This window comes from Oryzias melastigma, linkage group LG13 (assembly GCF_002922805.2).
Source record: "Oryzias melastigma strain HK-1 linkage group LG13, ASM292280v2, whole genome shotgun sequence".
Taxonomy (NCBI): domain Eukaryota; kingdom Metazoa; phylum Chordata; class Actinopteri; order Beloniformes; family Adrianichthyidae; genus Oryzias; species Oryzias melastigma.
The window spans coordinates 13,552,470-13,565,066 of record NC_050524.1 but is presented as its reverse complement, the minus strand read 5'-3'; the positions used below and the strand labels follow the sequence as shown (position 1 = coordinate 13,565,066).

General features: G+C 37.7%; 1 protein-coding gene across 5 annotated transcripts in view; it reads right to left on the bottom strand.

Moving 5' to 3' along the window:
* Window positions 1-12,597, bottom strand: part of plch1 (phospholipase C, eta 1) — a 76,318-nt gene that overhangs the window by 38,599 nt on the left and 25,122 nt on the right. For all 5 annotated transcript variants that reach the window (XM_036215011.1, XM_036215012.1, XM_036215010.1 and 2 more), the window contains one exon: window positions 1,204-1,350. In XM_036215011.1, the coding sequence (XP_036070904.1) occupies window positions 1,204-1,350 (147 nt within the window). The remainder of the gene's footprint in view (window positions 1-1,203; window positions 1,351-12,597) is intronic.

Here is a 12,597-nt window from a genome sequence, read left to right as displayed (position 1 = left end):
AGAATGATCCTAAAAAATTAATCGATAATTTATGAAAACTTAGAAATTTGAGAACAAAAAACTCCTAAAAAAAAGTGGAGACTTGGACTTTGGTCCACCCATTCCTGGGACATATGAGACTTTACCCAGGTACCCATGACACTCAGAAAAATGCAACATATTGACAATCATCTAAATACTTTTGCTTGGGTTAAAATCACCCAGCGACAGCGCTCTAGGGTTAAAAAGATGTTCAATTACTGCAGGTGTTTGTGGGCAGCATGGCCAGAAATTAGCTGTTTCAGGGAAAAAACTAAATTAAAAAAGATAGAAGATAAAATCAGGCTGATCTTAGTAGTCTCTGACTGTCACTGATTAATTAGCAGTTTCATTTTTAACATTTTCTTCTTAAAGTCACTTAGATTTTAACAGTATTTTTTTTTCTTTGAGTCTAATACTCTCTGTAGGATCACTTTTGCTCTTTGGTCCACTTCAAACTTCATACTTTTACAAATGAATCAATGCCCTTTTTTCCTGGAAGACCAGAATTTGCATGTTTGTTCTGCATCAGAGTTCAGATGTGCTCTCAAACTGGTCACATGAAAACTTATTATCCAAGGAAATGGACTTTGGTACGGATCAAAAAGTCCAATGTGAATGCACTCCAAAATCCTGACCTTAACTGAGTTTATATGACTTGCTTTTATTTGTTAGGGGCTTTTAAAATTTCAGTTTTGGAAAGTTTTGAAAAAACATAAGTAATTATCCATCCATTTTCTTAACTCGCTGTATCCCTTTCAGGGTTATGGGGTTCCCGGAGCCTGTCCCGACTACTGTTGAGCAAAGGCGTGGTACACCCTGGACAGGTTGTGAGTCCATAAGTATATCATTAAAAGTGGGCCTCCTATTGAACTCACAGCCCCTTTTTTAACGTAAATGACTTTAATATTATTTAATTTTGATTTAATTTGTAAAAATAAATGGCGGTTTTGTTTAAGAAGGTCTTAGTAGTGAAAATACTTGCAGTACTCTGCAGCAGTCACGGTAGAAATGATTTTCCATTCTGCCCAGACTACTTTTTCTTAATTTGAATTGATCGTTTATCATCATATTTTGGTCTTTCAATGACTTCATGTTCAGGTACATAACTTTGTTGGACATGGAGTTGGCCAACCAAAAAAAACCCTATATATATAGTTATAGAGTGTGAGTGCGTGTACTCACTCTTAGCCTTTTCACTCTTGCGTGAAGGCTTCCAGCGGATGCAGGAACGATGCTCATCCAGGTAGAAGAGTCTCACCAGCCCTTTGGATCCTGCCTTCAGCTTGACCATCTGTGTCCCGGACTGCATCACCGTCATGCATCGCTCCACTGCGGGTAACAGCACACATGTCAAACGGAAATGAAGACAGAAGAAGCGAGTGTTTGACTCTCGTTTTCTCAGGGAGGGCAGAAGTCAACTTTTACATAGTCTGGCGGGTCAGCCAGCAGCTGATGGGAGTCGGCATCCAAAACCGCAACAGAGATGCTCCTGTGGGAGCAAACAGGAGGGTTCTCTGTTACTGATGCTAAGAGAAACTTAGAGGAGCGAAATCTCAAAGACTCCAAAGACAGAGACTCCTCTGATGTCTGCGTCTCCGTTCTTACTTTCACAGATTGCCTGGAGGCAGCCCAAGAAAAAAACGAAACACATCATGATGAAGTAGGCTGAAGTTTAGATGGTCTGCTGCTTCACTTTTGAGGTTTTTTTTGGTTGTTTCTTAAAGTTTAGCTTTTTGTGCAGCAGCACAGTTAAAGTAAACTTTATTTGAAAAGACTTAATAAATAATATTTGTACATTAAACCAGAAAAAGTATCTTTAGGTTTTACAGATCTTTTTTTGATGAAAGCTGTCCGCTTTTTAAAAGGAGTTTTCACTGAGGGATGGGGTTCTGAATGAGTTTCCACTGGATTTCATGACGCCTTTTGCTTCTGCATTATGTTTTACATAGTGTGACATTTACAAACGTCTCTGCGCATCAGCTTCAGCATGACACACACGCCGGCTTACTGTAAAGTGTGGCATGTTTTCACATTAAAGACACGCTGGTGGCAGCTCATCAGAAAACTGTGCTCCAGTTTTCATGCAGTAAACTCCACATTCTGCTGTTATCACGGATGAATGTTTGCATTCAGGCTACAGTAACGAAAGAAAAAAGAATAAGAGAGCAGTTGGGCTGAGAAAAGGGTTTTCAATCACTGCTTGATTGTTTTTCTGCTTAATTCTGCATAAAAGGATAAAAGAGAAAACGATTTTTTACTTTGAGTGACAGTTTGTAGCAAATACATGACAACAGACTGAAGCAGCATTTTCCTTCTCATTAGAAGAGTATTTGTATGCATGTCTATGATGAGTGTGTTAATACAAAATGTGTTGGATTAATTTTATCTGAACATTTAATCATGCGGATAACCAACTTGAGGTGCAACACGTGGGTCCTCTATATTAAACGTTTACCAAAGTAGATGAGAGGCAATGAAAAAACAGAAAAATCAAGCAAATAAACAGTATAATTTTGCTTGCAGTGAGTAAGTAAATCAATGATTATTTCTAATCAGAAAGTCAGTCAGTATGGACAGACTCACACACCCCTACACACACAAACACACCAGCTTTCCCTTTTCACCACACCTTTGAAAACATCGTACACAAAATAGATATAATTCAAAATTTAAATAAAAAAAAATAAATAAAATGCAGAAAATAAAAAAATGCAGGTGAAATAATAATAATAATGATAACTGCAACAATAATGGAAAAAAATAAAAAGCAAGTAATAAACAACAAACTAGCATTAAGAACACCAAATTATTAGAAACAATGTTGATTGATTTGTAATCAACTTCAATGCAATATGCTTTTTTTTAATACAATTCATTGTACAAATGATTTCAACATGTTTTTTTTGCACGCAAAACAAAGAGATGATTCATTTTAATTTAATGTGATATTTTTAAGACTAACTTTGAGCATTCCCAATGGCATCACACATTTGTCTTGATTCTCAATCATTTCTATTATTATTTTAATTTAAACAAACCAGAAAAGCCTCCATCCATTCATCTTCAGACTTTGCTGGATACCTTTTTAGGGGTCACTGGGTCACTGGAGCCAATCCAGCTACTGAGTTAGCTATAACTGAACAGTCTGTCGCAGGGCCACACATGCACACAGCCCCTTTCTCACCTGAGTCACAAATTAACCTATGAAGCATGTTTTTTGGACTGTGGGAGGAAGTACCCAGAGAACCTACACATGCATGAGGAGAACATGCAAACTCTACACAGAAAGGTTCCAGCCAGATTTCCAGACAACAACAATAACCGCTACACCACCATGTAGCCCGCCATTGAAACAGTGCGATCAAAAAAAGGAGAAATACCAGAAAACACCAAACTATTGGAGTTGTTTCTGCCACAAACAGGTCAAAAAATTAGAAATCCTAGTCAAGGTCAGAGGTCAATGTCAGAAATCCTTAAATCAAATATAATTTATAGATTTGAATCTGGAATTTTGCCTCCATTTTTGTGATGTGAGACACTATTGGTTGGGTTTGTATTAACCTTAAGCTTAGAATGCTTATAGAGTAAATCTGTGTTGGTCCATGAGGATCTAACTCTAACTTTAAATGGGCCATACCATGAAAATTCTGCTTTTTGAGCTTTTATCTGCATTATACTGTTCATTCCTCACTATAAAGAACCCCAAGCGTTTTTTTTATCTGTTCATGCATTTAAGAGTAATCCTATAAAACCCTGTGCTCTCAGTAGCGGCCCCTCACATACCGGGTCGAATCATGCTGACATCAGCTTGAAATGCGGGATTCCTATAAGACATCCCACCCCCCAATTGCCAGTCAGTCGTACAGACGTCAAGTGTATTTTTGTTGTGAACCAGTGTAACGATGGCCACACCTATTAAAGACAGATATATGGTATGCGCATCCATCTTTGAAGAAGCTTGGATTATTTTCGTAGAGGTAAATACAGACATGCTGTCGGCTCTGGGATGACGTCATGAAATTGGCGGCAGCCACACGCAGCAGCAGGCTGACTCTCAGGATTTGAGTCGTTTTACTTCCGGGTAGGAAAAAAGTCATGAAAATTAACTAATATTTCATAACTAATTTGTTTTTTAGTGTTCCAACAATATGATCATATACATGTATATGGAGTTTACTGTGAAAGGCTTAAGAAAATCATGGTATTGCCCCTTTAATGCACCCATTTTTTTTTCCTAAAGTAGAATCCCATTTTCACATGATCAGCAGCGTTTCCCCTCCCTCATTAACTCCACTTTGGTGCCTTCTACCCCGACTGTTTCAGTTCATTAGCTACAGTGAACTTATGGCAGGAATGAGAAGATTTTAGTTAAGACTGCGTGGATGTGAACAGTGTCCTTAGAAATTAAAGACCCACTCCGACGAAAATTGTGTTTTTAACATGTTCTTGTAGCATTTTTTTTAATGATGGAGGGCATTTATGAAGATCAAGTCGCTGTTAATCAGGAGCAGACAAAAAAATTGTTGGAAAAAAGCCTGTACAATCAAACTTCCTCCACCATTCTATTCCAATGCATCCACTTGTAGATGACCAGATTCATTAATATCTTCATTTTCCTCTTCTCAGCTGGTATCTTGTTAGAACTGTACAGCTGGGTGGCTCCAATATTGCTCACCATTTTTGTTGCACCAAAAATGTTAGTTTGGGGTTGTAAGGGGCTGTAAGCTAGCAGGAGAGGATGTAAACAGATGGGTGATGGGAATGGAGGAGGGGTTACCCTGCACTAGTGGTGCCGCCCACAACTCGGAAACGAATTTCTAATCAGCTTGTGCTGCTCTGCAGAAACTGTCCTTGAAAACAACACAGACTGTTTGATTTTAGCAAAAAACATTATAATAATAATTAAAAAACACTGGGAACCCTTTTATAAAATATCAAAAATGATCACAGTGGGTATTTGAAGACAATCCTAAACATTGACGAGTACTTTTAACCTTTTAGGAAACAACAAAAGTTGGTGGATATCTGGAGCTGGCTCACGTCAACCACTTGGAAAATATCTCAAATCACCTTTAAATTCTCTCAACCATTTTTTCCATCCACTCATCAAGTCATTAACTAATCCTTCTTTTCTTTTCTTTCAAATAACTGTCTTTTCTATCTGCCTGTGAAAAGAAATAGAAAAAGCAGCACAAAATAATCTACTGTTATAAATATTTTTTTACTGGATGCTAACTCGGATCGCTTCTTTCTCTGGCTGGAGAACTGTCACGCAAATAATGGAGTCCAATTTATTGCTATTTCCCCAGATCTGAGAGGCTTTAACAAAGGTTAATGGACTGCAGAGATCAGCTTTTAAAACACGCCACAAGGATTTCATGTTTGAACTTACATAAAATAAAAGGGATTATTCTTGTGGACATGTGACATTTAAAAAAAAATAATGAACAAAAAGCTTCTGTCCTACAGAATGTGGAAACATATGTCTTGGTATTATGCAACTACAGTCAGAAAACATAAAAAAGTGAGATTTTTGGACACGTTTTAAATAACTGTCATTGTTGTTTTTGAAATGTACACTGAGGGTTCAGCACAGTGTTTCAGACAGGAATAAAACAACATAAGTTACTGGGTTCAACAAAAACACACTGCTGCCGTGCATAAGCAGGAAAGATTGAGGTTTGTGCAGCAACAAAAGCCTCATAAAAACTTTGAATGAGATTTAGGTTCAAGACTCTTCTTGGGCTGCAAAAGTTATTAAAATCATGGTCGATTTAAAAGGTATCCCATCATGCAACTTTTTAAAAACAAGGCTACTATTTGTCACTGCAACCTGCTACATTTATAAAAATTTTGAAGGAAAGTAGATTTTTTTGTTTTAGCTTCTAGATTAAAATATCATATTCATATATACTGGCAGGAGTCTGGCGATACGATATGTATTGTGATACACAAATCATAAAATTATGTGTATCGTAATGCATATCTAAAGACAGTACCAGAAACAATGTTTTCATTTTTTTATTTCTTGTGACTCAGAAAAAAAAACTTCTGAATATGAATCTACCTTTCACATCTATAACTGTAAAGTACATTTCATTTAATAATCAGAACAATGAGCTCTGCAACTGTATCTCATATACAAGTTGCTTTGAACAAAGACATTTCATGGTGCTTTTATTTTGGTAATTTAAGAAATATTTTATTAACTCTCAACGTTTGATTTTCACAACAAAATATTTTTAGAATAGCAAAAAAAGCCCTCAAAGATTTAATATGTGTCGTTGCAGCATTTTAAATCCATATCACCAAATGAAGTATCGGAATATTTCACTGAATTGATATTTTCTTAAGCCCCTAATCATTTTAATAAATGATCCCAAGCCAAGGACTATGATGCAACCTTTTTCAAGCGTAAAATGTCAAGGTCCCCTTGCACTAAAATTATTACTCTGATTAATAATGTTGGTTTTATGAGGCCACTTTATTAACCAAGTGTGAAAAAATGTTGCTTTTCAAAAGATTTTCCAAATCTTTGCCCCAACTTTCTTTCTTTTGAATGTCAAAAAATACAATGAGTTATTCTTGCAAACAATTAAGCAATTTCTTGTACCATATATGTGTCATTTCCTAAGATAAGTGCAAAAATAAGTACCTATTTTCAAAAAATACATTCCTTTTTTTCCCTTTTTATTCAGTTAAGGAACGGTATTGAAGTCGTTCTCAAAGAGGCAGTTAGACATAGTTGGACTCAAAGTGAGTACAGAAGTGTGTACCTTCTATTTTGCTCAAAGAAGCCAAAAAAACAAACAAACAAAAAAACAATCTGTCAGGCTTTTTAACAACTCTTTGTTTCCTCCTTCTTAAGCTTCCTTTTATGTTTGCCCAATTATTCTCCAATCACTTTAACTTTTCTGAGCCCCATAAGTAGTTGAACTAAATTTAAGTTTAAATGAACACAAAGAAGCCAAAAAAAATGATAGTAAAAACTCTTAAGAGGAAATTCTGCTCAGCTAAGTGGGGAAACCTATGCTTGAATGTTGTACAGCAGCTATATAAGTTATTCCTAAATGAAACATCACCTTTCTGAGACAAAAATTTGAATCCTTAATACGTCTGATTCCTAACACTTTCTGGCAGACACTTCAATGAAAAATTAAGGAGATGGAAAGGGTTTTGGGGCTAATCTCGCCGTCCGCCGCCTCCTTCCTGAGTCAGATCAACAATGAAAAACGTCGGCATGTAGTGAGGCGTGAACACAGCAAGATGTCATCACTCATAATAGGAGAGGCTAAAGGCTGACACCGCTTGGCAACTTGTTTAGCTACAATGCAGATGTGGAACGTGTAGGAAAGAGTCGAGACGCTAAACTCGATGAACACCCAGGCGTTCTGCTCTGTAGAACACAGTCATGACATAAAGAATTTGATCAAAGATGAAATTGTTAAAAATAAAATCTAACAGTACCATTGCATTACATAGCCTTTAGCAGCTTCTTTTTTCCTACTTTTTTTTTTGTTACAGCTGAGAGCATTGTGAGGTTAGTAGATAATCACTGAGTCCCAATCCTCAGTGATTATCCAGCCTTAGATCAGAACCCCTGGCTGACTAATTGGCAAACAGCCTTGTTAATCTTGTGAACTACAACCTCCTCTAATAAATTCTTCTCCATCTTAACAACTTCAGGAGTATTTCTGTAGACCGTGTTTCAGTGAGACTTGTTAGTGCACCTTTCATGTCCAGGTCACCTATTGTGGATAAAAGCTAACAGATGCAGACAGAGGAAAAAACTTCTGTCTACTGTTATCATAGAATACAGTCTTTCTAACTTTTGTTTTTCCAAATATGGTGTTTCGAATGCCATAGTATGTACTTGGAATATCACTTATCTCTAATATGATCTAATTCAAGTTGAATTTATTATAAAGGAATAATTAAGAAAGGGTTGTTTTATAATAAAATTCAAATGTTGCCTTAAAGTCCCACTCCGATCATCTTTTGATCTGTTGTAAAAGCATTCCAAGTGGTATTTTAATTATGATTATGACATTTTCAAACAAAATCACAAAACTTGTTGTTTTTTTAAGACATAGTTTTCAGTGGAGTTCCATCTATGAGTTGTAGGTGGGACTGTTGACATGATGCAACACTGCCCCTCTTCCTGTCACCCACACATGAGCTATCTGTTTACTGGCTCCCCCACTGGCTTATAGCCCTGAGGCGGCCAATCGTAGCTTCTAGATCACAACTATAACCTTTTTCCAACTGCTAATGCTTCACAGTGATTTGATTAAAGAAATATTCCAAAATGCAATTTTAAGCTTAATTTTTGCATAATTTTGCCAATATGTCAGAAGAATGCTACAAAGAATAAGTCAAAAATACCAAAAACACTAAATTCCCATCAGAGTGGGTCCTAAAGCATAATCATTGACCAGGTGTACATGCACAAAAAAAGTCTGACTATAATCTGATTTGACAAAAAAAATACCTTAGTCACTGTATTTAGTTTTGTCAGACCAAATGTAAACACTTTAATGTGTTTTTTCTGTGTTAATAAGACATTTATTGTCACAATAGGCCAAATGGTTTATGAACATACTTAGTAAGATTCATTAACATCTAAAGTGAGACCATTCTCTACTAAAGCCATATTAATAAACTGCTTATATTTCAAAATAAAACCAGGAAAATCCCAGAGATTTCAAATAATGTAGCTATAGTGTGAGTGGAAGACAAACACAAAGGGCAGATGCATGAAAACCAACTGTCATTTTCTTTTGATGGAGTGTAAACAGAGAACCGCGGAAGCATGTAAGCAATTTTTAGCCCTAAAAGCTCTGTCGGACAACTCTGTAGGCATGGGTAACCGCAGCAATGGGAGGCTAGATGTTAGACAAAATAATGTAAACATTTTGCCACAAAAATGTTGAAAAAAATCTGGAATGGACTGAAACACAGCAGAGTTTACCAGATTTGGTTTAATCTGTTTCGATCTGATTTTTTTCAGTTATCTTGATGCTCTTCGTCATGAAATTTCTGGAGCATTTCTCTCTGAAACACTTCAGAGAACGTATAAAGACCGCCTTAAATGGCTTCTGCACCCAAGAATGGAAAACACCTTTTATAGCTAAAAAAAAAGGGGTGTAAGAAAATATTGATTCAGTGAAATATCGCAATACTTTATTTGGTGATACTTGTATCGATTGAAAATACTCCCAAGGTGATATTTAATTAATTACTTATAAGCAAAAAACATGCATTTTGTGAAAAACTTATCAATGTTCAGATAATACTTAAGTTTTGATTAAAAAAAAGATAAATATTGTCTGAAATTGTCGATATTGCACAGATATCAGAAGATGATACGTATCGTATCATGATACTTATATTGCAATACATATCGTTTTGCCAATACACGCCCCTAAAAATAAAAAAACATTGTAAAAGTTGTTCTTTTTTGACAGAGTTCAACAAAAATCATTGCATATTCATTTCCCTCTCTGAGGATGTGCACGTGTTCAAAAAACCCCACATCTTCACATCACAAGCAGACAGCAGATCAAAGCTGTATCCTGCCTCTGCGGCGGGGCTAATTCAAACACATTAAGATGCGGCAAGTTATGAAGATACCTCTTTGGTAACCTGAAGAACAAAGCTCTTCCTCGCTTAGATCCGCACAGCACAGCCCTCATCGGCATGACACAGAACATCTGACGGCACATTTTCAGCAGCAGCGGGAGTTTCTGTTTATCACTTTTAATACAAACTGTCCTTTTCAATTACAGCAAAGTGAGTTATCTCTCAGCTGCTCCACGCAGAAGCCTGATTACTATTGGAGCAAAATCAAATCCATAATTCCGGTGCTAAAATTCAATTCTTGAACGTGAAATGACTGTTAAGATTTTGGATAAGGGGTGACTGGAATGGACAATAGTTCAAAGAGGAGTCATAATTTATGCAGAGCGACACAAATTCATATTCACCAGCATCTGCCTGATTCCTTCATGCACAATTCATGTGGCAGAGAGATCCCAAATACCACAGCCAGTTTAACTGGGATGGATTTAAAAAAAAAAGGAACTATCACACTACATCCCTTAACGGGGCCTTGGAAGTGTCATTTACCGCCGCTCTATTTTTCCTCTTATGACCCCACAGGTTTCATGAGCGACACAAGTTTAATCACATTCAGCTGTCCGCCAAAGTGAGTGACATTTATTACTGCTTTGAATGCGGGTGAAATAAGCCCATATCAGCACACGGACCAGTCGGATTTCCCCTTGAGTGCAATGAACAACAGCTCATTAAGGAGCAAATACAGTTATTTTGGCAGAAAAAGGGAAAACTCCATCATCCTGGGGATATGCCAATACATAAACATGAGCTCCTGCTCCACTGCCTCTATGAATAGCTTACATTGCTTTAATAAACAATTTATTTGTCAGCATGGTTTAAGGAACATTCTGCGACAGAGAAGTATTTCTGTGTTTTGTTTTGATGCCACAAAAAAAGGGGGGAAAAAATCAGACAGTCTTACCGATTTGTGCAAGCCTGCATTTCTGTGGAACTGCAACGGTACCACCAATAAAGTATATGTTGCGTGCCAAAAGAGTCGCTCCGGTGGGTTTCTCGGTGGAAACATAAAAAAATCCAGATCGTACTTTATGAGCAGACAAAGCAGTGGGCCCGACGAAAGAAGAGCAGATTTCTCCCATTTCTTCAGCCCCAAAATCAAACGGCAGTAGGAATTCCCAACGGTGTATCTGCTGCAGAAAGTTCTACAAGAATGGAGTCAAATAAAAAAACTTTTTCTCACATCATATTTGACAGTTACTCATAGATCACGTTAGTGAACCTTCCCTCTCCGAGGAGAAGCAGTGGAATCAAACCCTCCTGCGGTTCGTCTTCCTCTGGGCTGCGCTCTGATCTCCAGCGGTGTGTGTTCATTTGCCCGCCTTGTCTGTCTCTTGGTCATCTGCTCCTCACCCCCACCTCCCCACATCTGATTCCCAGAATACGTCCAGCTGTGTCGGGGTAGTTCCACTCCACACTGACATTTAGATCTTATTGTTGTGCTTCATGAGGGAAGAGGAGAGTGGAGCTTACCAGCCGGGTTCATCAGGGTTAACCAGTGAGATACAGGGATAAAATTGGTGACATAACAGTCATGATAATGTACCAGAAGCAAGACTTAATAGCTAGACATGTGGGGGGAGTCACACACTGCACATCTGTCCCACTCTGTGTGTAATAGACTAAAGCTCCAAGTTTTTACTCCTCAGACAGAACTCGTCTTACAAAAAAATTTTTTTTAAAATGTTATTTTAAAGACAAAATATACAAATTCACTGCTTTTCTGTATATCTGGGGAGGTATTCAAGGTTTTCTGTAAATCCATATATTTATTTGCATTAGCATCTTCTTCTCCTGGATCACTGGAGTTTTACAAACGCCTCTCCACACCTCTGTACCCTCTACATTGTTTGCAGCATCAAATATGCGTCTGCCGCCTCTCTTTTGATGCATGTCAAATTTACTCCTCCACATCTTGATGCCGCGGCAGCAGAGCAACTGTTTTTCTGGACTTCATTTATTTTTCATGTCATGGAAAACATGAATGATGTTGAGAGTGTAGCTTAGTTTTGGAGAGCTCTACAGAGGCGCCGGCAAACACGTCACCATGTCTGGGATCACCAGATCATTCAGTCTTAAAAACATCATAAGCTCATGGAGCTGGAGCGATAATTCCCACTGCGAATTCATCCGCTATAAGAGCACCCACGGCAACTCTCCATCTGACAGGCGGCCAATCACTGGCAGGCAAGCATAGATAGATCCCAGGAACTGGCAGCAACCCCACTAACTCGCTAGCCCGCTACGCTGTCCACTGGGCCGCAGGCTAGCAAAGCTCTGTGATAGACTGGGGACCTGTCTAAGGTGTGTCCCGCCTATGCCCAACGGTAACCCGGGACACTCTCTGGCAACCCCGCGGCCCCAGTGGGTTAAAAAAAATGATGGAGGTTCAGGGCAAAAATTCTTGCATTGAGCGGCCATCTTGAATCTTTATTCTTTGATCGAGTCACTGAAAACATCACGTGCCCAAAACCCTGATCGAGTCCCTGATTGATTGACCTGGAACCCGACGTCCAAATCATAGCACAAGACCTCAGACTGTGTCTGTGCATTGACTTGACACTGAAACTTGACGCCCCTGATTCACGAATTACTTCAGGTGTTGGAAATACATAAAAAAAATCTGCCAATGGGGTACGAAAAATAGTCTTACAAAGAATTCTTATTTTAAACTAAGATGTGTTTTTTTAACATTATTTTGCTGTTGAAAAACTTTCTCTATGATTATTTTGTTGCATGGTAAAGAGAAGGACTTTTTTCACTTTTTCACTTTTTCACTTTTTTCACTTTTTATTTTCTTTTTTGGCATTGCAAATTTTCACTGCAATCAATGTTCTACTTGCAAAATCTAAAAAGTTGCTTTAACTTCACTTTGCAACATCTTTCCAAATTTTCCTCAAAATAAGTGCAATCAAGTTTTTTTGTTTTATTAAAAGCTAG